The sequence below is a fragment of the Sceloporus undulatus genome, chromosome 3, assembly GCF_019175285.1.
Source record: "Sceloporus undulatus isolate JIND9_A2432 ecotype Alabama chromosome 3, SceUnd_v1.1, whole genome shotgun sequence".
NCBI lineage: Eukaryota > Metazoa > Chordata > Lepidosauria > Squamata > Phrynosomatidae > Sceloporus > Sceloporus undulatus.
In genome coordinates, this window is record NC_056524.1 from 80,305,718 (window position 1) to 80,333,437 (window position 27,720).

At 41.8% G+C, this 27,720-nt stretch overlaps 1 protein-coding gene across 4 annotated transcripts in view; it reads right to left on the reverse strand.

Moving 5' to 3' along the window:
• GK (glycerol kinase) overlaps window positions 1-18,597 on the reverse strand; it is a 45,949-nt gene extending 27,352 nt beyond the window's left edge. For 2 of the 4 annotated variants that reach the window (XM_042460219.1, XM_042460218.1), the window contains exons 1-8: window positions 18,433-18,597; window positions 8,887-8,960; window positions 6,711-6,817; window positions 5,851-5,928; window positions 3,529-3,608; window positions 2,403-2,540; window positions 1,443-1,552; window positions 226-292 (exon numbers count right to left, since the gene is read on the reverse strand). In XM_042460219.1, the coding sequence (XP_042316153.1) occupies window positions 226-292; window positions 1,443-1,552; window positions 2,403-2,540; window positions 3,529-3,608; window positions 5,851-5,928; window positions 6,711-6,817; window positions 8,887-8,960; window positions 18,433-18,510 (732 nt within the window). In that variant the 5' untranslated portion in view covers window positions 18,511-18,597. The remainder of the gene's footprint in view (window positions 1-225; window positions 293-1,442; window positions 1,553-2,402; window positions 2,541-3,528; window positions 3,609-5,850; window positions 5,929-6,710; window positions 6,818-8,886; window positions 8,961-18,432) is intronic. The other 2 variants (XM_042460220.1, XM_042460221.1) reach the window with 2 other exon arrangements.
• Between the last annotated feature and the right edge of the window lie 9,123 nt (window positions 18,598-27,720).

Here is a 27,720-nt window from a genome sequence, read left to right on the forward strand (position 1 = left end):
TTCCAGTTCCAATATATGATCTATAGTTTCACATTTTTCATAATACTTGTGCTGGATGTCTGTGCTTTAAAACTCTGTGGGCTCTGTGCCTAAGTTACTTATGGGAAAAAAAAGTATTTTCAAGAAGGAAGTAACACATTTATTCAATGCAGCTTAAACAGACCAAGTTATTAACACTTCCACTAACTAGAAGCATTTGAGAAAATATTAAATATGTCAAAATACCATCAATCCATAAATCTCTGAGGAGCTCCGCACTTTGGGAAGTATTTCCATAGGAATTTCAAAAAACCTGGAAAAAGAAGAGTTCCCAAATGTTACTTTGAAATCTTTCATATTTGTTCGGGGGGATGGGTGGGGTGGGGGTGGGAAAGGGTAGATTGTCAAAACTATTTAGCTTTAGTGTGTCTTTAAATGCTACCTTACACTTCCAAACAGTAACAAGTGTGAGCACACTCACTATAGAAGTCTCCTGACTTCACCTGCTGATGTGCTTAATAGAAATGCCAATGAAATTTGCCAGGCTTGGACCAAGGTAAGAGCTTGGTCTTTTCCCCCAGGAAAGAGGTGAATATTAGCAGCCCCCCTATTCTTCTTTTACAAGGGTTAAATCAGAACTGTGGAAAAAATTTCACTTGCCCACACTCTTACTCATGCAGCCCAAACCAAAGCTTAGCATGGCTAAGAGACATGCTGCTTGGGCTCAAAAAGTTTTTGCACAGATCTGTTATTTCATCCAATGAACCATCAAAGCATACATGATCCATGACTGAAGTAAGATTCTGTTTAAAAAATGAGAGCATTAAATCAGATTGTGAAATTTCCTGTGCTAATTATCTTATGTGGGATCTGCAGAGAATCTTTTGTGATCCATCTGAGAAGCCAAATTTAGCTTTTACTCTAAGCCACGTGTGCTGCATTTTTCAAACAGATATGCTTGCCCTGGATCCCCATTACACAGTGAGAAACTTAGGGCCTGAACAGACAGGCCAAAATAAAGCTGCTTCAGGTCACTTTAGAGGTATGCTGTTTAAATGATGCATGTGTCCTAAGAGGCCGGAAGCTGTGCCAAAGCCACGCTCCAGTCCTAAGGACTGGAGTGCAGCTTTGGCACAGCTTCGGAACACTTAAATGTGTGTGTCATTTAAACAGCATACCTCCAAAGTGACCTAAAGCAACATTATTTTGGCCTGTTTGTTTGGGCCCTAAGTAATCAGAGTTCATCTAAGAACCTTGTTACAACTAAAGCCTCAATATGTTCTTCAAAGTCAGGCTCATGCCATGTAAAGTGTGATGCTGCAGTTCTGAAAAAAGAACTGGCAAATTCCACAGCTTTAATGGAACTTACTTACACCTAAACTTAGAATCAGCATGTCAGATTTAGTTTTTGAAAGTAGTGGACAATATCTGCCATTTTAGTAGCCACACAGACAAATACTTACTTGCAAAGTTCCTCATCCCATTCTAATAAATGAATGTTAAACAACATTGTTCTACTGGCATTGGTCACATCAGTGCAATGGATACCTCCATCTTTTCCACCTGTCAAACTCTGAATAAAAAGATAACAATAGGGGAAAGTTAAGTAAAAACCAGATTTGAATACACTGCCAAATTAGTAACAGAAGTTGAAAATCTTGTAGCGTATATGTATGCTATTGATATCTGTAAAATGACTATCACACAAATGAGAGATAAACAGAATTAAACATTAATTATGTTAAAATAATTATACAGTAGGATTAATCTATATAGATCTCTGATCCTAAATAGTTGGAATGCTCCTGAAAATTCTTTTTTCTTGGAGGTACATTACAATTTTTACTTTTATGAACAAACTGCTACAAGCATATGTACAACTCCTTCACCACTCCTCCACAGGAGGAGCAAAATCAAGTCCACTGGTCATGTCCCCAACAGCTGCACACTCAGCATTAGAGTAAAAGAGTACTTCCACATACAGGCAGGTGGTCTTTGGCCAGGGATTTCAACCAAGACAAGAAGCTGTACACATTTAAGCTCTTCTTCAGTTTATGTTATATGGGAAGATACTATGGATGTGTGACCAGTGGACACCAATCTTCCTCCTTTATACATTTACTGACATGTACTAGGTAACCACTGACTGAAACTATATTCTACACACTATAACACTTTATGATACTAATTTGGTGAATGTGAGAACTTCACAGTGGTTACCATCCCTGATGTGTGCCCCATTTTTTCTAGGTTGAATATATTGAGCTACTGATCTGGTTCACAAATTATGAATGCACATTAATGCTTCTGTAAATATAACAGCAAAAATCAATGTCCTTTTTGTACAAGGCTCAAGGGTCTTTGGTTCCAGATGAGAGGGAATAGAAACAAAGAAATTTCAATATAGACTACTGAAAACTTACCCATATCACCCATGAATCAATGGTGCCAAACAAAGCTCTCCGATCCAAAACTGCTTGCTTGACCTTTGGCACATTGTCCAGAAGCCAGCGAAGTTTCACAGCACTGAAATATGTGCTAAGTGGGAGGCCAGTCCTACTCTGCAAGAGTGAAAGTTAGGGCATTAAAAAGATACACAACTGCAACAAATCTACTGAAGATTTGTTTCCAGTGTAATAATAATAATAATAATAATAATAATAATAATAATAATAATAATGGCATCTAAATTCTGCCAACACTACATGTGCTAAACTCCAACTTCAGCGTAATTCATGATCAAAGAGCAAAAGAAAAGACATTTGAAGATCTGCCACATAGCAAGGATGCAGAAACCCTTTCAAAGGTCATCTTTGGTACAAGCTCTCTATAAAGACTTGTGCAATAAACATGTATACTGAGGGGAGCATATTGAAAAGATGCACTATTTTAACAACAGCTACTTTCAAAATTGCTACAGCTATTTTTATATTCATCACTTAATTTGGATTAGCATACCAATTTACTCATGCATTTCTAAACAGTTTATTTCCTAGGCATAATGAAAAATGCCAATTGAAACTAAAATATACTTTAAGTAAGTGAATTTACACTGAAATACTCTCTCCCTCAATAGTTATACTTTCAGAGAATCTTCAGATAATTTCACATTTTTTGTTTAATGAACAAACAACGCCTGATACCCTGTTTCTTAGTATTTTGGCAAGATTTGGAGAATAAATAATTTAGGCTGTAATCATATTTTCACTTATGAAATGGGACTTACTGATTTATAGAACGGCACTATTAAACCTTTTTATTAGTGATACCTGTTTTCTTAAGCCTTTTAAACATCTGTTTTCTTAAATACAGTATCTGTTTTCGTAAACCTTTTAAACATCCGCCATTATCTCAAGAGTCTCTTTAATTCCTCCAGCTGTTGAATCCCACTAATCAATACAATACAATGCAATGGTAAACAAAAATCAATTCATACTTATTACTAAAAAGCTTATCTATTTTGTTTTGACTGCTACCAGAGAAATTATGATGTCTGGCCAAGTCTTACATCAACACAACACTCTTCAATATTTTAAAATCAAATTTTACCTTTATGAAGGATTTATTCTGCCCTGGAATTCGCTTAAGTAGTCTTTCAACTGTAGGCTGGGTACGCAGGTCAAGCCACACTGCAAGTCATAAGCAAACATTAGTCAAAGGGACTATGCAGAACATTTTAAGCAAGTTAAACATAACTCCCATGTTCCTATATGAAAGATCATATGAGCCTGCCTGACTTTAAGATCTTTGGGGAAAGGTTTTCTTTCCTTAGGACTGGAGCATAGCTTTAGTGCGGCTTCTGGACTCTTAGGACTCATGCATTATTTAAACAGCATGCCTCCAAAATGACAGCTTCATTTTGGCCTGCCCGTATCAGGCCTATATCTTTCTTTCCCTGCCCACTTATATCAACTATGCTATTCAGCCCCAAAGCTGAGAGAAAAATGCAAGTTAGTTACCATTTTAACACCTAAATTACTGCTACAGTGGTGCCTCGGGTTACGAAATTAATTCGTAACGCGGCCGCTTTCGTAACCCGAAAAGCCTTCGTAAGCCGAATTGCCATAGGCGCTAATGGGGAAAAGCCGCGATTCCGTGCGAAAAAGCCGAAAAAAGCACCAAAAGTTTTTTCGTAACCCGAAAAAACATTCGTAACCCGAAACAATAATTCCCTATGGGATTTTTTCGTATCCCGAAAATTTCGTAACCTGGGTATTTCGTATCCCGAGGTACCACTGTATACCACTTCACATTTAAAGACATTTAAATCCTAGTAACACAACATAACTTGAGTTCACAGAAGTAGTTTTGCACCTGCAAGCAACCTCTGTGTCCCTCCCAGATTTCACAGAGACACCTCCCCAAATCTGTGAGAAAACACAGGTAACTGTAGAATTAGCTGTGGGACAGGGACTTTTCACATTGTGAGCATCTCTTAGGATCCATGTCATGAAAACTGTCTTATGTCTTTGCCATATCTTGCTACAGTATCCTGTGTTTTACAGACCTTGTTCTTGTTGTGTGCCTTCTAGTTGTTATGGCAACCCTTACAGGACCTATCATGGGGTTTTCTTGGCAAGTTTCTTCAGAGAGTTTGCCATTGATATCTCTGAGGCTGAGAGAGTGTGCCTTGTCCAAGGTCATCTAGTGAGTTCAGATGTCTGAGCTGGGATTTGAATCCTGGTCTCCGCAGTCAAACTGCAATGCTTAAACCACTATATCACTAAATCTAATTACAGTGCTCCCTCGGGTTACGAAATTAATTCGTTCCGCGGCCGCTTTCGTAACCCGAAAAGCCTTCGTAAGCCGAAATGCCATAGGCGCTAATGGGGAAAAGCCGCGATTCCGTGTGAAATAGCGCCGAAAAGCACCAAAAATTTTTTCGTAACCCGAAAAACATTCGTAACCCGGAACAATTATTTCCTATGGGATTTTTTCGTATCCCGGAAATTTCGTAACCTGGGTATTTCGTATCCCGAGGTACCACTGTATTAGTCCCAACTAGAACAGAGAGCACTGTATTAGTGAAACTCTGATAAGTCAATCAATGTTAGGTCAGTTAATTAGTTCAATGATTCAACGGGTCTACACTGGTTGGACAAGTGGAGTTAGGCCTTGATTTCAGTAATTTCTTCTCTTATGGTGTCCCAGCAATACTTCTCTGATGCTATCAACTGGTTCAGATTCAGCTTAATCTTTTAGGAAATAGAAATCGTTTTACACAAACTTTTTGTGTGTATCGCAGGCTACCAGAAGAGTGACAGATTCAATTAAGATTCATTCCAGTTCCATTTAGCAAGTAGTTCCAGGCACTAACCAAGCCCATAGCTGCTTATCCTCAAGGTGGCTACATCAGCTGCTCTCAGTGCTTTCCTACAAAGCATGAATACGCCTTGTCTACACAGTGCGCCCGCATCATAAGGGCGCATTGTATTTGCAACTTGCTCTAAAAACCTAACCCACCAATCTTAAACTCTAGACTTTATTTGGAAATCTTACTATGAAGAGTCAGGTGACAGACCTCTTCTTGTAACTACATCCAGTTGCAGCAAAGGCCCAGGAAGAAGGCAAAGAGCTTTCCATGAGCTTTCAGCAGGCAACTTTCTCACCCAGGTATTAGTACAACAGACATACAAAATCAGACTAAAGAGAAAAGCAAATGTGAGATTTCCTGAAGCCTCTGAGGAATAAAATATATTAGACATTTAATTTTGAAGAAAGAACAGAGACAAATATATGAGGGGCAAGATTTATTCATTTTAGTGACTTAAAGAGCGAGTAAAGTAACTGTATGCAGGAAAGAAGCTATTGTGTAATTTAAAACATAAAAAGTTAGCATGTAATATAGTGGAAGACAGCCTTCCTACTTACCAATAGCATTATGAAGAGGCTCTCCAGTTAGTTTGTCCCAAACCACAGTTGTCTCTCTCTGATTGCTGACTCCAACAGCTTAAGAAAAGAAGTAAGTTTTAGTGTTTGTGTCCTTTGGGCTGGATTAAAAGAGTATTTCTCCTATCATAGAATGAGATTGTCTGGTTCCTCTCCCACATATCACAGTCCCCTGTATTTCCCTCAAAAACCACTCTTGAGGGTTGAGAGACTACCTGGAATGAGGATACAAGACATGGAAGTGGGGTGGAAAAGTGAAAAGAATTTAGCCAGGCTGTCTTTCACGAGACATTCCTTTCTGTTTCTGCAAAGATTTCTTTAGAAATTTCAGCATCTTCCACCATTTTTGTTTTAATACTTTTCATGGTTATTCTTTAAATACTTTGCTTACAAAACAACATTTTGCCTGGTATACTGAGAAGCCTATATATTCATAAACTACCTGCAAGCAGACATTAGGGGATAAAGGAGCATCTAAGGCTTTCTGATCCACCCAAAAGCTGCCTCCTGCAATAGAAAGCTGAAAGTACAGCTCTTTGGTTGCCATCAAAAAAGAGAAAATGATAAAATAGAATACTACTGCACAATCGGCAAACAATTCAATGTTTAATTTTCATGCTATGCCAGTAAAGGAAAGATCACTCTGGCAAAGCATATCAATAAACCACCTGTTTCATCATCTTATTCCTGAACGAAGTATCACTTTAATAGTATGCCAATTCTTTACAAACCACTTTTATTCCCAAATAAAAGAACAGAAATCTCCTCTTGACCTCTACACCTTTTATTAGTCCCTCCCTCCCTCTCCCCACCTCAAATCAACACTTTGCTCCCAGTAATACCTTTTATATTGGCAATATCTACATTTAGCTGGTTCAGTTTTTCACATGTCCTTTCCACACATTCATAAACAGATTGTAGTATTTCCTTCGGGTCTTGTTCTACCCACCTTGAACAGACATGAAGTACACACATAAAAAGAATTATCAAATTAGAATCTGCTAAGAAGCATAGCTAAGTGAATATTTTCATATTAATATCAGTTGCTAACAATTTAAGAGGAAAGTTTTTGTTCTGATGAAATATCCTATACTGTTTATGAAAAATGGCTATATATAGCTTTTAGCATTATGTCAGGAACATCAGAACATTACAAATCCTAGAACACACACACACACACACACACACGTGTATGTATCTCCTCCAGAACCAAGGAAGAAAAATGCTCTGTGATTTATAATGATTGTGAAAGTCTGATTTCAAGTTAGAAGCTGAAGGTGCCAACTTTCCTAAGAGAAAAAATGTGGATGATCTGTACATACATCAAACAAATATTTAATTTGCAATTTTTTTTGTAAAGTTTCATGAGATGGAGCCTGTAATGTCAAACCTAGGAGTGCTTTCCCTAACCATTTTTGGCACAGGCAATGTTACACAGCATTTCCATGAAGAGAGATGATAACTGGTTAGTGCTTTTCTGTAAAAAATTAGAGAATACATCTTACTAGGGATATTATTATCATTACTTTTATACTGCTTTCCTCCCGACAATGGGACTCAAGGTGGCTAACACCATATTCAAACCAGAACCAATGCATTTAAATACTATATTGTTGTTGCTGCTAAGTGCCCTTGAGTTGACCTCAACTTAAGTGGATGACACATCTCCAAGATCCTGTGTCCTCCATTGCTCTGCTCATGCCCATGGCCTTTCTGATAAGAGTCTATCCATCTAGCATTTTGGTCTTCCTCTCTTTCTGCTGCCCTCTTCCTTTCCTAATATCATTGCCTTTTCCAGTGACTTATGCCCTCATGATGTGGCCAAAGTACGACAACCTCAATTTAGTTATCCTGGCTTCCAGAGAGAGTTCGATCTTGATCTGTTCTAGAACCCATTTGTTAGTCTTCATAGTATCCTCAGCACTCTTCTTCAGACCACATCTTAAATGAATTGAATTTCTTTCTACCAGCTTTCTTCCTTAGCCAGACCTCCCATCCATCCATGGTGATGCGGAATACCATGGCTTGAACGATCCTCACTTTGGTGCTCAGTTATATCTTTACACTTTAGGATTCTGTCCAGTTCCTTCATAGCTGCCCTTACCATTCCAAACTTTCTTCTAATTCTTGAGTGATGTCTCCGTTTTGATTAATATTTGATCCAAGGTATGAGAATTCCTTAACTATTTTAATGTCCTCACCATCTAGAATGAATTCTTGTAAACCCTTTATTAGCATTAAAAGCCCCCCCTGTCAATTTGTATAAGCATTAAAATCCCACCCTAGTAAATGTGTAAAAGCTTGATAATACAGCAATATTTTGACCTGCTGTCAAAAGGACAGCAAGGATGAGACCATACTGGCCTCACTAGGAAAGGAGTTTCAATGTCTGGGAACCACCATTGAGAAGGCCCTCTCCCTTGGCCCAACCAAACATGTCTGAGAGGGTGGTGGAGCAGACATGTTCTCTAAATGATATCAGAACTTTCATGGGCTCATGTATAGATTTCTATGACTATTTTGAGCAGCAACTAATGAATAAAAGGTAACTAAATGGTTACTGTTCCACCTCAAAGATTGCTGGGCTAAGATAATTTTTTTAAAAAAAGATTGAAAGAAAATCATATTAATGCAAGACTCCTAACCTTTTCTTGTTCTTACAAATCCTTAATTCAAATATTCTTAAAAACAAACATGTTGGCCAATATCCAAAAAGATGTATACACCTGCTGATTAAATGGTGCTTTCTCACCTCCTACTTCTCAGTGAAGCACTCTTTGTTGTACACTCCAAACAGCACAGATGTGGCTTGAAGGGGAAAGTTGGAGCAGGACTGGGTGTGGTGTAGTGGAGAACTGGAAGGGCGGTTTGAAAAGTGGGGGTGTATTTCCACTTTCTCACATGGGGTACTTTTGGGTCCACAAAAATTTTAATCACATCACACTACTAAATGGCAAATATTCAAAAACAAAAAAACAAAACAAAAAAACAAAAAAACAAAGGAAAGACAAATCATACCCTTCTTTAGGGAATTTCTGCTGGATTTCTACTTGATGGTGACTCAGCAATTCAGATGTATTTGCATTAAAAACCTGTGAACAACAGAATGTACTAATTCACCAAACCAGTTTGTAAGGTCATAATTAATGGGAGTGGCAAGAAAGAACCCTGGCACCCTCCTCTTATACATTTACTAGGAAGCAAATTTCACCAATAACAGTGACATTAAGAAGCAGAGTAAGTGCTCTAACAAATACCATATATGTGTGTGTGCGCGTGCGCCAAAGAACAGAATCATGTGAAAACAGTTGGCCTAACTGTAGAATGGACAATAAATAATATGCTGCTCTAAAAGGTATTGTATAAATATTAGGTGGAATCCTGTTGTTATAAATTCATAACTGTTACATATTCATGATCCCTATCCAGTTCCCTAATTTAGGGGCTATGTAGCAAATACAGAAGTCCCCCAATCCCACTTACTGGTAAGCAGCTGCTGGGATCAGTGTGTGTGGGTCTGTCCTCCTATCAGTCGAGAAGCAGCTGCCTGATGCATTCACTCCTCTTGCGTGAGCAATCTCTAACACAAGGAGGATTTGTGACAGGGGTGCTTTTTCTGCTTGTCATGCCAGAGATCACTCACAGGTGGGGATGAGAAGCAGCTGCTTCATGATCAACAGCAGAGTGGACCCCCATCGATCCTAACAGCCACTTAGCAGTAACTGGGGGGGGGGGGGGTCATGTGGTATGTAACAGTCATAATGACTGTTCTGAAAATACAGTTACAAGGATAGTCTTTAAGGGTCTTGAACTACATGATGTTTTTTTAAATTCTGATGGTTTCTAACAAGATCCTTATTTAGGCACAACTTATTTGGTGACCTTGGACACCTCACATGATCTCAGCCTCAGGGAAAGGCAATGGCAAACATTCTCTGAAAAAAACCTTGCCATGAAAACGCCATGATAGGTTCACCTTAAGGTCGCCATTAGTTGGAAACGACTTGAAGGCACACATAAAACACACACACACAGAGAGACAAACACACCAGGTGATGTGGGAAAAACTCAGCTTGAGACTGGAAAGACACTCTCAATCAGTGTAAAATAATATCATACCAGTCAGGCAAATGACCAGACTTAAGGAAGTTTATATTCCTATCAACATAAAACATTGCATGAAAAAAAAATGGAAATTTAAAATACTATTGCTCTTTTATTGTAGCACTTAATTATAAAATAATAAGATTTGTTCAGAGGGAGTTTACCTTTGCCCTCTTCGGAGAGAGTGTGGGTGACCCAGTGGGTTGGGTTAGGATTCAAACGCTGGTCCCCACAGTTGTAGTCCAACACCCAAATCACTACACCACACTGTCTACCATAAATAATTACTTCACAAGAACGTTCATAAAAAGTATTATTCATTCATTTTAATTTTCTTTGCCAAGCTTCCCTCTAGATTTTGTTTGCTTTAAAGCTAACGTAACCATGTCAGCCTCACTTTCAAAGGTCACAATCAACAGAAACTTCCAAAGAACAGATGCTTCCGAACAACTTTTAATAGTTGTTAATCATTATCTAGGAGTGCATCAAATTTATCTATCTCTGATTCAGAGGAGTAAGAACCACATCTAGCACTTTTCCAGGAAGATTACGGCCTGTTACAGACTGCCAAAATAAAGCTGCTTTGGGTCTCTATGGAGGCATGCTATTTAAATGATGCATGGGTCCTAAGAGTCCAGAGGTCACGCCAAAGCCAGACTCCATTCCTAAGCACTGGAGTGCAGCTTTGGTGCAGCTTCCGGATTCTTAGGGTGCATGCATCATTTAAACAGCATACCTCCAAAGAGACCCAAAGCAGCTTTATTTTGGCAGTCTGTAACAAACCGATGTCAGGGACACAGCTAGGATTTTAGGAAGGGGGGGGGCCAGACTAAGTTTCACCATTATAATGGGGCTTGGGTGTGGCGGCACAGCAGCACACACCATTCATTTTTCTAATGGAAGGGGGGGATCCGGACCCCAAGAACCCCCCCCCCGGCTACGTCCCTGCCGATGTCTTCAGACACCATGTACTGTCTTGCTTTCTCCAGCCTAAAAGTCATAGTCCAACACCCAAACCACCACACTGGCCCCCATAGATAATTACTTTACAAGAATCATTTATTAAAAAGTATTACTGATCATTTTAATTTTCATTGCCAAGCTTCCTTCTAGATTTTATTTCTTTTTTAGCTAATGTAACGATATCAGCCCCACTTTCAAAGGTCAGAATCAACAGAACCTTCCAAAGAACAGATGCTCCCAAACAACCTTTAATAGTTGTTAATCATTATCTAGGAGTAAATCTAACTTATTTATCTCCGATTCAGAAGAGTAAGAACCACACCTAGCACTTTTCCAGGAAGATGCTCTCTCCAGACACCAGGGACTGTTTGCTTTCTCCAGCCTAAGACTAGTGTATGCTGGGAAGCAAGTTCCCCATCAAAGCCAGTCTTTGCCCTGCCATTGCAGTATTTTGAAACAGGCTACTTGCTAGTTTTGTCTTTTTGAGGTGACCTGAAGCACAATGAAATAAAGAAAATGATATAACAGAATGAAATAAAGTAACGGAGTGAAATAATATAAAAGAGACAAGGACTTAGGAGTTATCATTTACAATGACTACCTTTGGGATGCAATTTTGCTTTGCTAGGCAATCTTGCTTTTGATGTTGATTGCTGTCAACAATATGTTGTTGAGCTTACGCTATTGTGTTAAATATACCAAAGAGCTTGAGAACACAGTTTTAAAACTAGTTTCTTTTGCAAGCTTTTTTTACACTACTTTCTTTTACAAGCTCAAAAAGAGTGAACAAGAAACCTGATATTCTCAAATTGTGCTCTTTGGTTTCTTCAGCTTTACAGATCTCCACTGATGAGAAAGAGGACTATGCAAAATTATTTAATGAAGACCTCACATTACTATCGCTGGCCTTCTATCCCATTTGCCTATTATATTCAGTAGTTTCCTTTCAAACTCAAGGCATTCTGTTCCACTGAGTGTCAGGCACGGGGAGTACAAGCTTGCCAATATTTCACATGTAGGCCACTCTGTTTTTCAAAGTTTAGCAAATGAACTCTATCAAGGCCTTTTATCTCAGACAGAAGACAACTTTCAATCCCAATGGCTGAGGAGACAGCATTTAAATTTGTACAAATTGATTCTCCATGGACTAGTTTATGCTCAGATTGACCGATGAGACCAGGGTCTGGTATTAAGACATCATTTTTACACTTTCCAGTTCAAGACCACAATTCTTTCTTTAAACCAGGGGTCTCCTGTCAGAGAATAATATATTGAAGTTTTTACTTAGGCCTCACTAAGGAGCTTTGGTAAACTTCCTCATCTCTTCTACTCTTGTGCATAATCTTCCTAAAACCTAGCAGATTAGGCAGTAATTACTTTGCTCACCAAAGCATCTGCAGTCAGACATCACCTGAATGGTAATAACTTTGCTCACTAAATTACACTATTCACCCAGAGCCAAGGCCCCTTTCTCTATTACAAGCCAGGACTCCCTCTGCTCTCATGTGTAAGCTGTGGTCAGGCCTTTGGATATTCTTCAGGCAGCTCAAAGGAACTCAGCCAATACAAAACAGAAGTAACATCTGCACTTCTTGCCATGGTACCAGGACACATTAACCTCCACCTTTGCTACTCTGGGGCTTTTTCAAGCATGTTTTGGAGGTCTGCAGCTAAAAGTATTAACAAACTTTGCTTCATTGTAAGATACTGTTCAACTCAACTGGCCATATCAAGTTTTAATCAAGTCTTTGTTGAAGCAAGATTAAGTTTAAGACAAAGGGATATAGCATATCTTGATTTCAGTAAGGCCTTTGACAAGGTCCCCCGTGATATTCTTGCAAACAAGCTAGTAAAATGTGGGCTAGACAATACAACTGTTAGGTGGACTGAACCAAAAGGGTGCTCAGCAATGGCTCCTCCTCCATAGAGAGAAATGACCAGTGGGGTGCCACAGGGTTCTGTCCTGGGCCCAGTGCTATTCAACATCTTCATCTATGACTTGGATGAAAGAATAGGGGGCATGCTTATCAAATTTGTAGATGACACCAAATTAGGAGTAGCGAATACCCAAGAGGACAGGATCAAAATTCAAAATGACCTTAACAGACTGGAAAGCTGGGCCAAAACGAACAAAATGAACTTCAACAGGGACAAATGTAAGATACTGCACTTCAGTAGAAAAAAAATGAAATGCATAGATATAGGATGGGGGACACCTGGCTTAATGAGACTACATGTGAAAGGAATCTAGGAGTCCTAGACCACAAGTTGAACATGAGTCAACTAAAACTTTAGCTGATGCGTCAGATAAAAAGGTCAATGCTATTTTAGGCTGCATCAATAGAAGTATAGTGTCTAGATCAAGGGAAGTAATACTGTAGTGCCACTCTATTCTGCTTTGTTCAGGCCTGACCTGGAATACTGTGTCCAGTTCTGGGTACCACAATTCAAAAATGATGTTGACAAGCTGAAGCTTGTCCAAAGGAGGGCCACCAAAATGATGAAGGGCCTAAAAACCATGCCTTATGAGGAAAGACTTAAGGAGCTGGGTATGTTTAGCCTGGAGAAAAGACAGTTAAGAGGTGATATGATAGCCTTGTTTACGTATTTGAAGGGGTGTCACATTGAGGATGGAGCAAACTTGTTTGCTGCTGCTCCAGACATTAGAACACAGAACAATGGATGCAAGCTATAGGAAAAGAGATTCCACTTCAACATTAGGAGGAATTTCTTGACAGTAAGAACTGTTTGACAGTGGAACACACTCCCTCAGTGTATGGTGGAGTTTTCTTCTTTGGGGGTCTTTAAACAGAGGCTGCATGGCCATCTGTCTGTAATGCTTTGATTGTGATTTCCTGCATGGCAGGAGGTTGGACTGGATGGCCCTTGTGGTCTCTTTGAACACAATGATTCTATGATGTCTCAGCATTGCTATTTTCTTGTCATTGTTCTGGGAAGACTTCTTTATTTTTTGTTTTGTTATGGAGGTGATTTGTCTACTAGCTATCTTCTCTCCAGGTAGTCAGTGTACCATTTTATTGGAGGACAAACCATTTTCTTCTGATGTACAAGACTCTCTCTGGACAAATGAAGCGAAATGTGAACTAAGCATTGGAGTAGAAGAGAGTGCTAGGAAAGGATTATGAGGAAAGATTGGGGAAATCTAAGAAACATTGAGTTAATCTCATTTATTGTGATTTTAGTACATTTTGATATCATTTGCAAGATGTCTGAGAAGAATCTGTATAATTATGATTATCAATTATTATAAAGTGTTTAAGGGGCATCAAATTTAAAGTATGAGATTTCTGATATACTCCTCATTGAATTAAGCAGTTCACTATTCAACTTTGGTCAGTCTCCCCACCTAGTCAAATTCAGAGGTACCAGGGAGAAATGAAGTTAGAACATGATGTTGAAATATATGGTCTAATCTGCCTTGCAGAAACAATACAGTTTGACACCACTTTAACTGCCATGGCTCAATGCTACAGAATTCTGGGATTTGTGGTATTGTGAGATATTTAGTCTTCGCTGTCAGAGAGCACTAGTGCCACAACAAACTACAAATCCCAGGATTCCATAGCATGGAGCCATGGCAATTAAAACAATGTCAAACTGCATTATTTTTACAGTGCAGATTATTTATTTATTTAATTAATTGATCTAAGATCATCACTGCTATGTAGCACTTATTGTGTAAAGACATATTTCTGTAGAATTCTTTAAAGACGTCACATTAAGCCAGTGAGGGAGCATTTACTTAATCTCAAATCTGGTAGGCTATTAGTAAAAATAAGAAAAAGATTTTTTTTTAAACATGGGCATAAAATAATGATAAACTCATCCTTTTACCTCATACCAAACAGAAAGGAGGTTGCATAAAGAGTCTACCAAAGCACAGAAAAATCTGTTATAGGATTAATATTCTTTCTTTCTTTCTTTCTTTCTACTTTTGCACTGCCATTGCATTATGTCCCTTTTTACACATTGCTCTTATGCACATCAGCAGGGACTTTAGACTGTCCCTGAAAGCTATTTGAGTTGGCATGTTTTCGTAACCACTGGTACAACAAGATTCCTGAACTTTAGCCAAATCTTGTATGACCTTATGCTCTGTTTAAAAAAGAAAAGTGGAGAGAGATGGGATATGATGAAAGATTAGAAGAGGGTGTTTAGAAATTACATGAAAAGCAAGATTTTGACTAAAAGCCTTTTTAAGTCCTCTGACCTTTAAGACAACTTATGTCTGAGGACAGTCATTCACTTCTAGTAACAATCATCAAAACCTCCCTGCTTCAGAAAGAACAGTCAATGTGCAAAAGCCCAAGCAAAGCTTAGTTTTGTGCGTGCCTAAAGTAAAAATGTTCAACTACAGTGGGATATTCCTAAGTATATGTGCACAGAATAGCAACTACAACATTTGATTAGTAACTGTGACCTTAAAGGTTACAAAACCAGTTGTTGTTGTGTGGCTTCAAGTAATTTCCGATTTATGGTGACCCTATCACTGGGTTTTCTGTTTCAGGTCTGTTCAGAGGAGGTTTGCTTTTGCCTTCTTCTGAGGCTGAGAGAGTGTGACTTGCCCAAGATCACCCGATTGGGTTTCCATTGCTGAGTGGCGAGTCTACAGAATCTAGTCCAATGCTAGACTAGTACACCATGCAGGCTCTCAAACTGTGTACATATACATATACAAACTATGCAAAGGGATCTTGTACCACCTTTGAGACTAACTGAGCAAAAGAAGTTGTAGCATTAGCTTTTGTAGGCTTGGGCTGCATCTGCACTGAAGAAATAATCCAGTTTGACATCACTTTAACTGTCATGGCTCAATGCTATGGAATTTTTTGAACTGGAGTTTGTTTTGGAATTGTAGTTTGTCTTGGACAAAGAAGGCTAAATGTCTCACAAAACTACAGTTCACAGAACTCCATAGCACTGAGCCATGGCAGTTAAAGTGATATCAAACTGGATTATACCTGCAGTGTGGGTGCAGCCTTAACTTACCTTCCTTGAATGAATGAATATAAAGCAACAAAATTTATCATTCAACCAACTGACATTGTTTCTCACATTTTGAGGTTCACAGTAGGATGTCAAAAGTCTATCAAATGCAGCTACAAGCAGTGCAGACTGATCTCTGGATGAAGCAACAGCAGTGGTTTCCCAAGGGCATATTCACAATGGAACTGCCTACAGCCTTGATTAAGCAATTCAGTACAACATCAGCTGTGTAGGAAAGGAAATGAATACCAATGAGAGAAGTTTCCAAAATTTACAAAGATATTGTTTCCCATGTGGAGCTACACTGTTCAATAACTCACAGGCTTTAGAGAATCCAGTGAGACAGTACAGAAGTGATTTATACATTCAAGGCTCAGATGTAACATCAGCATAAGAGAAGGACCTATTATTTGGTTTACTTCCATTGCATCCCAGATTTCAGAAATGCATGACAAACTCTGTCCCCTCTGTTCCATCCCATACCCCATAAAGATCCAAACAGCATAACAGGAAGATATACCTTTTACAGAGGTGGGGAACTTGTGGTTCTGTGAAAGTGGCCAAACTGCCACCTCATCATTCCCCACCATCACTATGCTGGTAGAATTCAAGGAATCAACATACATCTAAGGAAGTAGATTTTAGTCTACGAAATACCATGCTGCCAACTTCTTTATTTCAGTTAGTCTCAAAGGTGTACAAGATCTCTCCACATACTGATCACTATGCTGGTGAGGGCTGAAGAGAATTGCTGTCCAACAAGATCCAGAGTCACAAATTACTGTGCCTTCAAGTCATTTCTAACTTATGGCTAAGGTGACCATATCAAGGGGGGTTCTGGGGCTGAGAGTGTGTGACACATCCAAGGTTGCCCAGCAGGTTTCCATGACCGAGCGGGGACTTGAACCCTGGTCTCCAGAGTCGTAGTCCAACGCTCAAACCACTACACCACATTGACCAAGAGATCAATAACCTTCCTATTCCAGGAGAAGCCAGTACCCCTCTCCATCATGTCTTGGGCACAAAACACCAAGCCTCCTGGTCAGACAGACAGACATAAACATCTGAAGCCTTACATACATTGTCCATCGGATAAGAGAAAAATTAGGCTCCATGTACACAGCACATAATTTATAAGTAAAACAAGAACCAAACAATGCCCTCCATTCGTTGCGAGGGTGGCTTGAAGGAAGAGACACTCTGTGCTATGTAGCCAGGTGTGTGTGTGCATCCCTCTGCCCTTCCTCCTTGGGTCCCAGAGAGGAGCTCCTGGCACTGGAGACCTTTCACTGCCCCACTCACTGAAGTTGATGTCACTTGGGGTGTCTGGGGGCGAACTGCCTTTCCTTCCCTTCCCTTCCCCCCTCTGCCCAGACCAATAGCAATAGCAAGTACATTTCTATACCGCTTATCAATGCACTTAAGCACTCCATAAGTGGTTTACAAAGTGTAAGCTAACTGCCCCCAACAATCTGGGTACTCATTTTAGCGACCTTGGAAGGATGCATGCCTGAGTCGAGCTTGAGCCCTTTCGCTGGCATTGAACTCACAACCTCATAGTTTGTGAGCGAGTGGCTGCAGTACAGGCATTTAACCACTGCGCCACTGTTGAGGCAGCTTCCCCACAGCACTGTGGCCTCCGGAGGGCCATTCACGGCCCTGTGTGGCTGCGGGGCCAAGCCCTTCTCTGGGGCTTCACTTGGTGTGGTCCGCACCCTCCTTGTGAAGCCACTGCTCTTCCTGGGGCTCTTCTTTTCCCCCACAGCTGACCCCGAGGACTACCCCCCTCCTGCCCTCTCTCTTCTCTCTTTTGGGAGGGAAGCTCCCTTCCACCCAGGGAGGCTTATTTTGCTCCCTCGCTGCAGAATGACACCACTTTAATTGCCATGAATGCATGCTACAGAACACTGGGATCTGTAGTTTGCTGAGGCACCTGAGCTCTCTCGATGGACCATGCCGAATATCTCCGTTGTTCTTGCGTGCTTTTGGGTTGTTTTCAACTTCAGGCGACCCTACTATGGGCTTTTCTCCTTAAAAGCTTTGTCCAGAAGGGGGGCTTGCTGCTGCCTTCGTCTGAAGAGGCTGAGAGAGTGTGACTTGCTGGCCAAGGGTCACCCAGTGGCTTTCCACGGCTCGGCTGGGACTCGAACCCCGGCCTGGAGAGTGGTTGCCCAACACTCAGATAATTATCATAGTATATATCATAATTATAATAATTAATTAACAATTTAATTAACTAAATCATATTACACACATATATAATATCTCCTATATATAATATATACACATTGTATATCCTATATTATATTATGATTATCATATAATTATATTGAATGAAATGTTATAATTATCAGATAATTATTAAGTGAATGGAATCATCTCTAATTAAGGAGAGTAAAAAACAAAACCCAAACCACTTCAAATCCCAGGATGCCACAGGGCAGTTCTAAAGCGGTACCAAACCGCTCCATCTCCACAGTGTGCGCTTACCAAGAAGCGCGTGGAGCTGGTCCCTTGGTCGATGGCCCCCACCAGCGGGCCCAGGGCCCCAGCCTGAGTCTCTGCCATGGCGCCCGCAGGACCCTCGCCCGTCTCCCAGGCGACCCCGCAGCCTCTCTCCCGGCCGGCGCCCGTCCTTCTCACTCTGAGGCAACCGCGCGCGCGGCTCGGAGGCTGGGAAGGGGGCGCCGGCCAAGACTCCGCCAATCAGCACGCAGGGAAGAGGAGGGGGCGGGGCTTACCCTCCCACGAGAGACGCAGGAAATGAGTGAAAGGTGCGTGGGCGGGGCGAAAGCGCTGGTCACGTGCGCCCAAGGCCTCTGACGTAGCCGGAGCGCTCCGAACGCATTGGCCGCTACTGCGGAGGCCTTGGGCGCACGTGACCAGCCCTTTCGCCCCGCCCACAAGGGGAAGCAAGAATAGGAACGTCGTTGGAAGAAGAAGAAGAAGCAGCTGCTGCTATGCTACTGGGGGTTGATGACGACACCTGTGACGCAAGCGCCTGGAAGGGAGGGGAATGGAACGTGGAGCAGCCTCTGCTGCTGCTTCCTCCATTGTGAGGCAGTCTTCCACGGAAGAGGAAAAGAGGCAGGGAAAAGAAAACCGCCGCAAATAGTAAAAGCACCATGTTTTTACCTGGGAGGACTCCTCTCTAGGAATCTCTAGGTCCTCCAGTGCAACTCTATGGTCAACGTCGGACAGACACTGACCATAGAACTGCACTGGAGGAGCTACAAAGGCCTAGCAGAGTGTCCTCTCTAGGAATCTCCAGGTCCTCCAGGGCAACTTTTGGTTAAACTTGTCCATAGAGTTGCACTGGAGGACCTAGATATTCCTAGAGAGGACGTATTAATCAAATCCATGGATAATCAAATCCCTGAAAGTTAAAGCTGCAAATTTGGAGGGATGAGTGTAGTCCCAACACTCAGGCTGCCCTGCAAGACAGGTGGATTTTGTTCCAGGGCAGGGCTTGCAAGACCTGAGCGGGACAGTTGATTTAAAAAGGGACTCTTGTTGGAGGTGTAATTGAAAGACATCAGCAAACTCAGGCTGCATATCCAGATGTCAAATCTCTGCTTTATTCCATGATTTGGGGGCAGCTTATAAAAAAGTCCTCTGCTCCTCAGTCCTGACTGACTGAACTAAATGTCCCCCAGAAGATCTGTGTCACTGTGTGTACAGGACAAAGTCCTCTCATAGGTAGCCTGGACCCCAAACCATGTAACGCTTTGAAGGTAACATTCAACACCTTGTACCTCTGAAGACCAAGGTTCGATTCTCCACGTAGCCATGAAACCCACTGGTTGACCTTGGGCAAGTCATATAGTCTCAGCCTCAGGAGAAGGCAATGGCAAACCTCCTCTGAACACCTCTTGCCACGAAAACCCTACAACAGGTTTGCCTTAGGGTCGCCATAAGTCAGAAATGACTTGAAGGTAGACAACAACAATAATAAGGGAGCCCTGGTGGCGCGGCGGTTAAATGCTAGTAATGCAGCCACAAGGTTGTGAGTTCGATTGACTCGGGTTGACTCAGCCTCCCATCCTTTCATAGGTCAGTAAAATGAATACTCAGCTTGTTGGGGGAAATTAGCTTACAGACTGTAAACCTCTGAGTTCACTGATCAGTGATATAGAAATATACATGCTATTGATATTGCTAAATCAGTACTCAAAGGCATCTAGCAGCACCTTGGAGACTAACTGGAAGAAAGAAGGTGGTGTGTGTGTGTTGTGTCCTTTCAAATCCTTTCCAACTTAAAAGGCAAATTATGGGTTTTTTTTGGCAAATGTCTTCAGTGGGGGGGGGGTTGCCATTGCCTTCCCCTGAGGCTGAGAATGTGTGTCCCAGCTTTTTTTTTCTTTCAGTTAATCTCAAAGTTGCTACAAGGTCTCTCTGCGTACTTGCTGGGGGGTCTCTTACTTGTAGAGTCAAGCCAAAGTGGCCCTTGCAATTGCTCAGCTGCTGCTGTTTGTGTAATTGCTTAGCCAAGCTGTGGTCAAGGAATGAGGAATCCCTTGTTCAAAGTCCAAACCTGTGCATGGTTTTCTAGGAGCATGGGCTACTGAAGTGAGTGGGACTTCTCCGCACGCAGATATTAGGTGCATTTTCTGAACAGTTGCTACACTGGTGATATGTATGTACTGTAATAAAAACAAATATATTGGAGCAGGTGTAAAGTACTATTTTATCTTTGGAACTTGCAGGAGATTTCTATTTGTAGTAGGAAGCTGAAAGCAGCAGCAAGGATTCTTGAAAAACAAGTAGGAAATAAAGAATATACATTGCTGTGATAGGGTCACCATAACTCAAAACTGACTTGGAGGCACACAACAAATGGCTGCTTCACAGATGAAAGAGGCAACACCATGCAATAGCATTGCACAAGCTGGGTGCAACCACAGAAAAGATCCTTGTCCCAGGCACCACCCAGTTGACTTTGGGTGACAGATATACTGCATCAAGTCTTTGGGAAAGCACAGGTGTGTGTGTGTTTGCATATATATATGTCAACAACATCTTCCAACATCATTTGCTAGAAACGGCAATGTAAAATATACAGTGGAATCCTATACACATCTGTTCAAATTCATTCCTACTAGGGCTTTATCTGCACTGCAGAAATAATCCAGTCTGACACCACTTTAACTGCCATGGCTCCATTCTGTGGAATCCGGGGATTTGTAGTTTTTTGTGGCACCAGAGCTCTCTGACAAAGGCTAAATGTCTTTAAAAAAACACCCTACAATTCCCAGAATTCCATAGCATTGAGCCATAGCAGTTAAAGCAGTGTCAAACTGGAATATGTCACACACATTCACGCTCATATACATATACTTTCACCATAACATGGCTCAGAGCAAAATATGAACAGCAGGCCACTATATACTGTGCAACAGTCCTAAAAACTAAATATTTTCCTGAAACAAAGTTAGAATGGATACTGCAAAGCTGGTCAAAAACATTTTAGATTTTATGATTAAAAACTTACCTGCATGTTGAGAGAGAGAGATGTTAATTTTTACTCCAGAGCATATAGAAAATCAAAATCCATGAGGATAGAAGAAGTGGCTTTCTTCCCTATTACATTTGTGTGTGTGTGTGTGTTAATGAGGTCATTATGAGGAGAGTTCCAGGCTTAACAAGCACACACAACAGGCTTTGTGTTCATATTCTCAGGGAACACACAAGTAGATGTATTTAACCGTAAATGCTGGAGTTGCAAAGGTTTCTTTCTGGGATCTACTAATGTCTCAGTGGCAATAGAGGGAGTTTCTGATCATTTAAAAAAAGGTATGGATGACATGGTGTTAGCTATAAGTCAAGACACTTAGTTTGAATTTAGTCACAGCACACTGTCCTGCCTTTTCTCAATTACTTTGTTCCCCATGCCTAATAAGCAATATATGCTACAAGGTGTAATCGCGACTGCAAAATGCAGATGCTTCTCCCTGCCCAGTATGTTAGCCAAAAAGACTGGACAAGAACAGAGAATTTTCACAGGAACAAAACTTTATTTGATTTTTGCAAAAATCAAGCAAGTTTGACCAAGACAAAAGGCAAAGCTCAAATCTTGTCTGGGCCCCGAACAAAGAATTCTGGCCAATCTTATACTTTTTCAAACCCCCTCTGACATCATCTTTGGCAAAAACCCATTACATCATTACACTATCAACATCTGCCATTTTAAAAACTAATTCTATCCATTAACAGATATGGTTATTAATGACAGATGAACACACTAATACATATTGATTACATGTATATGTTCCAAATACAATGGAGCACTCATAGCAGATTACATCACCTTAAAAACCATAGCTTTCCAGTTATTCTTAAACATGATAAAGAAAGGGACACATACTTCTCAGGTGTCTTTAAATATAATTAACTCAAAAAGAGGGTATAGTTAGATCATACAACTCCACCTGTCCCCTTTAAACTGAGTATACCATAGAACCGTGGTGGTGAACCCATGTCACGTGTGTCACGTGTGGCACACAGCGCGGTTTCGCCAGGCACGGGGGGCAAGGAAGAAGGCGGAATGGGCGCGTATCTGTTCCGCCTCCTCCCTGCCATTTTTGGGCCTCCTGCGGGAAGCCAGAAAATGGCGCCTGGGAGGAGGAGACAGAAGTGTGTGCACGTCTGTCTCCTCCTCCCAGCCCTCTTCCCTCCCAGCTTCCCTTTGCTCTGCACAAAAGGGCTCCATGGAGCCTTTTCGCGCGGAGCGAAGGCCGAGGAGGAGGCGGCTGGGATGCGTGCCCAGCCGCCTCCTCCTCCCCCAGCTTGCCTGGCTCGCAGGGGGAGGAAAAGGGCCCATGGAGCCCTGGAGCCCTTTGTGAGAGCAAAGGAAGCGGAAGGCAAGAGGGCTGGGACGGGAGGAGGACGACGCAGTGCACCACAGTGGAGCCCTTTCCGGCTAGCCAAGGCTGAGGAGGCAGCGGCTGGCACCGTCCCAGCCGCTCCCTCCTCCTCCCGGCTTGCCTTTGTCTGCCGGGAAAGGGCCTCTGGGAGCCCTTCCCGGCGAGAAGGAAGGGAGGGCCCTTTGCCGGCTCTGACAGCCCCAGGAGGGACCCTCAGAGACCGCAAAGGCCGGAGGACAGTGGGCAGTCTTCCAGGCGCTTTTGCCGCCTCTGACGGCCCAGGGGGGACCCTCAGGGGCTGGCAAAGGCCGGAGACAGCGGCCATCCTCCACGCCTTTTTTCCGAGCCTCTGACGGCCCCAGGGGGGAACCTCAGGGCCGGCAAAGCGCGGGGAGGAGCCAAGGCTCCCTCCCTCTGAAAAGGGGGGGGAGCCCGCCCCTTGGAGGGGGGAGTCCCGCCCTGCACCAGCCACCCATCCTGGGGGTAGAAGCCCCGCCCCCGGCATGCAACCTTAAAAAGGTTCGCCATCACGATAGATAGTTGTCCTTTAATGAAGAGAGGTCAGGTCACCATCTGTCCTCGGCATTTTAGACAAAGACATATTCAAGTTCTATATGGCCCCATTCCCACTGGCCCAGTTAACGTGGTGGAACTGGGTAGATCCGATGCCCTCCCCCGAATCTCTCCGTTAGGAGTGCCACAAGATTTGAGGGGCATTTAAACCCAATGCCTTATCGGGTTAACTTGAAGGCGCCTGCGTCAATCAAGCGATCGTCATACTGACATTTGCAGGAGCAGCAGAAGTGCCTCCCCCCTCCTTTTTTTAAAGAGCACGCACAAAATGCCCCAAAGTGCGCACGTCAAATTTTAAAACCTGCTGTGTGTGTGTGTGTGGGGCGATTTGGGTCAGTGCAGGTATGATCGGCCCTTGGCCCCATTCACCCCAAATGAAGCTAATGCATCAGCATACCCAGCCCCTTGCCACTCCAGAATGCCTCAACACATTAATAATAATAATAAATAATAATAAATAATAAATTCTCACCTGGGAAATGCCAGGAAGGATGCGATTGCCATGCATTCTTTTTTTGCTTTTAAAAGCAATTCAGCTAGCCCTGAAGAGACAGTAGCAAAAGCATGTATCGTTTTGCCAGTTGCCTAATTGACAAGAGCACAAAATGTAACATTCGAATTATAGCAAAAAAAAAAAAGTCTAGCCCTTTGCAACATTCCCTTTGCTGGAGCCAGCAAATAGAAGGGAAAGTGAACAAGCAAGCCAAAGGATACGCGCATTTTCGGTTAGAAAGCGAAATATACGCTACGATAACGAATTTCGGTAGCGCTCCAAGGAGGGAAAAAGAACCAACGGTACGCCCAACGATATCTCTCACATCCACGTCAAAAATATTTTTTAAAAAATAAAAAAAGGGGGAAGGTGCCTGATGGGAGCTCCTTCATGCCCTGCCTTTGACTGACCTGACCTGACCCTTTCCTCCTGCTAGAGGATTTGCCATTGCTCCACTGAGGCTGAGAGAGAGTGACTGCCAGTTCCAACTGACCCATGGAATCAATTGGGAATAAAAGGGAAATGCAGCGCAGGCATTCTGACTGTAGCATCCGCATATAACACAAATAATAATAATAATAATAATAATTAATCCAGGAGAAGAGGAAATGAAAGTAGTAAAGCACACACACCACACACCGAACAAACACAAACAACACACCCAAAAAAGACACCAACAACCCACACAAAGCACCACAACAACCAACAAACCCGCAAAAACAAAACAAACACCAACAACCAAAAACCCAAAAAAAAAACACACAACCAACAAACCCCAACAAGCACAGCGAAAAAAAAACAAAAACAGCACAAACGCAAGGAAACAAAAAACACCACCACCACACCCACTTCACCAAAAAAAAACCAAAGAAAACGAACCCAAAACAAAACAACCCCACACCAAAAGACCCACCACAAAACGACAAACCCGAACAACCCCCAACCCAACACCACAGAGAGAGAGAGGAAAAAAAGGAAAAGGAAACCCACCAACAAAACAACACAAACACCACCAAACCCCACCCCACAACAACCAAAACCCCCCAAAAACAAACAAAACCCACAACACCAAACACCCACCAAACAAACAAACACACCACCAAACCAAACCCAACCAACACAACCGAACCCCACAAACACACACAACAGACCAAAAAAACCACCAAAACAAACACCACAACACCACAAAACCACCCAAACACACACACCAAAAACCACCCACACTTCCCCCCAAACCCCCCACCACCAACCACCACACACCAACCAAAAACCACCAACACCCAACAAAAACAACGCACCAAAACCACAACACCCAACCCCAAAAACCCAAACCAACCACCACACCCACGCAAACACAACACCCACAACCCAACCCCACCCAAAAACAAAAAACAGTAGCACAAGCAAGCACACAGACATGTCACCCAAAAAATCATGTGCATAAACTGTCAGAAATAAAAGAGGCTCCTTCTGCTGCAGTTGGATTTCCCTACATCCCCCAGCTTAGCCCCACAGCCCTATTTCACTCGGCAATCCTCCTCCTCCTCTTTCCTTCTGACCTTCCCCTCCCAAGCTGCCCTGGCTCCTTCATCCTCCTCCTCCTGCTCCATTAGAGAATGCCCTCCATGGCTCTCTTCTTCCCAGGGCTTCCTCCTTCTCGTCCTCCTCCTCCATCACTTTCTCCACTCCCCCTCCCTCTTACAGCCCTTTGCAGCCCAAAAGTCACCCTGATTTCCCCTTTTGCCTCCTCTCAGCCTCCAGTCCTTCAGCTCTTTCCTCCTCCTCCTCTCCCTCCCCCTCCCCTCAGATGAGGGGAGGGAATTCTCTGACCTCTGCCTGCCCTCCGACTCTAATCCCTCCCTGAATTTGCCCCAATCGTGATCGAGGGCAAGTTCATATTTTGCGGAACCCAGGCCTTTTGGGAAAAGACGGATTTTAGCCCGATTCTGGATACCCCAGGGTAAGGGGCATTTCCTTGTGCAAGCCTCGACATGGATTGTGACAGAATTGGGCCCAATATGAACTTCACATGCAAATTTTGAATCCTGAACTGGGTTAAAAGGTAGTCTGAATGGCCCCTATGTTTCAAGTCTATCCTTGAATTTTAACAGTTTTGAGATTTTGAAGTATCACTCTTATGTTTAATTTCTCTAAATCTCACGGCTTCAAAGGTACTTTCGGAATGATAGCTCCAAGTGAAAATTGCTTGTGGAACTAATTCTGTCTTTCCTTGCTTAGTGGATTTTCCTTGGTAAGAAAAAGGAAAGAAGTGGTACAAACATGGAAAGGTTACAAATAGAAAACAACAGTGTAGAAAGAATTAAGGAAGGGAAAAAAACTTATTATATTTGATTACAGTGGCAAAGATAGTACTAGCAAAGCAATGGAAAAGTAAAGATGTACCGGATATGGAGATGTGGACAGAAAGAAGTTTAGATATATTGGGAATGGATAAATTAACAATGGCATTAAATGAGAAGGAGGAAGAAGAAAATATTGCCTGGACAAGGATGCTGCAAATATACCAATCTGATAAGAGAGAAAAATGATTAAGCAAAACTAGATAAGCATATAATGAACAAGTAGAATATAGAGTAAGTTAAAGGTGAAGGGTTAATAACCGGTTTGTTAAAATAAGATAGAAGAGGTTGTAAGATCCATATAGTCTTAGTAATTAAGATTAAGAGTAAGGGTTAATAAGAGATAAAGAGATAATACTTGATTGACTTCTTGAGGAATTAAAAATTATAGCTAAGAGGACAGCAACACAAAGAACAATAAAGGGGGAAAGGGGGTGGGGGAAGAGTAAAGGCAGCAATGTATGACTATATTGAATAGGAATGTATTTGTTCTTTCTCTTTTTTTATATATTAAAATTCAATAAAGATTAATTGTAAAAAAGAAAAGAAAACAACAGTGTAGAACTGGTTCTCCCGCCCCACAATACTGTCTTGCTGAGGTAGGTCAATAAAAGCCTATTTTTATTCCAACAATGTGATTACACACCCAGCCTTTTTTTCTGACTTAAAAAACAATACCCTGATACTAACAAAGAAAATAATCATTGTTATATTATTGTTCAAAGGGTTTGTAATTGGAGTTTTAAAAAGGAACTGTAATGATAGCAAATAGAGCTGTATCACTTAGAGTCTTAGACTGTAAATCTGAAAGACACCGAACTCTTGGGAACATTTTTATTTGCAAAAGAGAAAGAGACACTTCATTCCAGCTTTGTGAATGTATAGGAGAAGCCTCTTTTTCTGTGCAAAGAAGCCAAGGCAGAGCTATGTATGTGATACAAGGTCATCCCTATATATTCCTGGTAGGTCTAATTTTGCATCTTATCCCACCCAGAATATCTCTTGCAAATTTTTCTGTTTGACCCTAGTCCCCAAAAAAGTCACCAGGGTAACAACTTCAACAGTTTCTTATCTTGTTCCATCCTACCTAAGTTGAGAGCAAAAGTCAATTTGATAATCTCAAGTTTGGGTAAATAAATAGCAGTGAGCCAGAAGCTAGCTTTTCTTTGTCCCAGACAAGCATCAGTTACTTCCACAGGAGAAATCATACAAATCCCCTTTTCTACTTTCCTGTTTCCCTTGTTGAAGAGGCACCCCATTTCCTTTGCTATCAATATAATTACCTCTACAGAAAAAATAGAAAAGGTCTTAACATCTTATCTCCATTATTTCCTTTTCTGGGGAATCCAAATAGCTGTTTTGCTTCATTTTCCTATCATGCCATCATGGCTGCATCTGCACTGCAGAAATAATCGAGTTTGAAACCACTTCAGCTGTCATGGCTCATTGCTATGGCATTTTGGGAATAGTAGTTTGTTGTGACACAAGA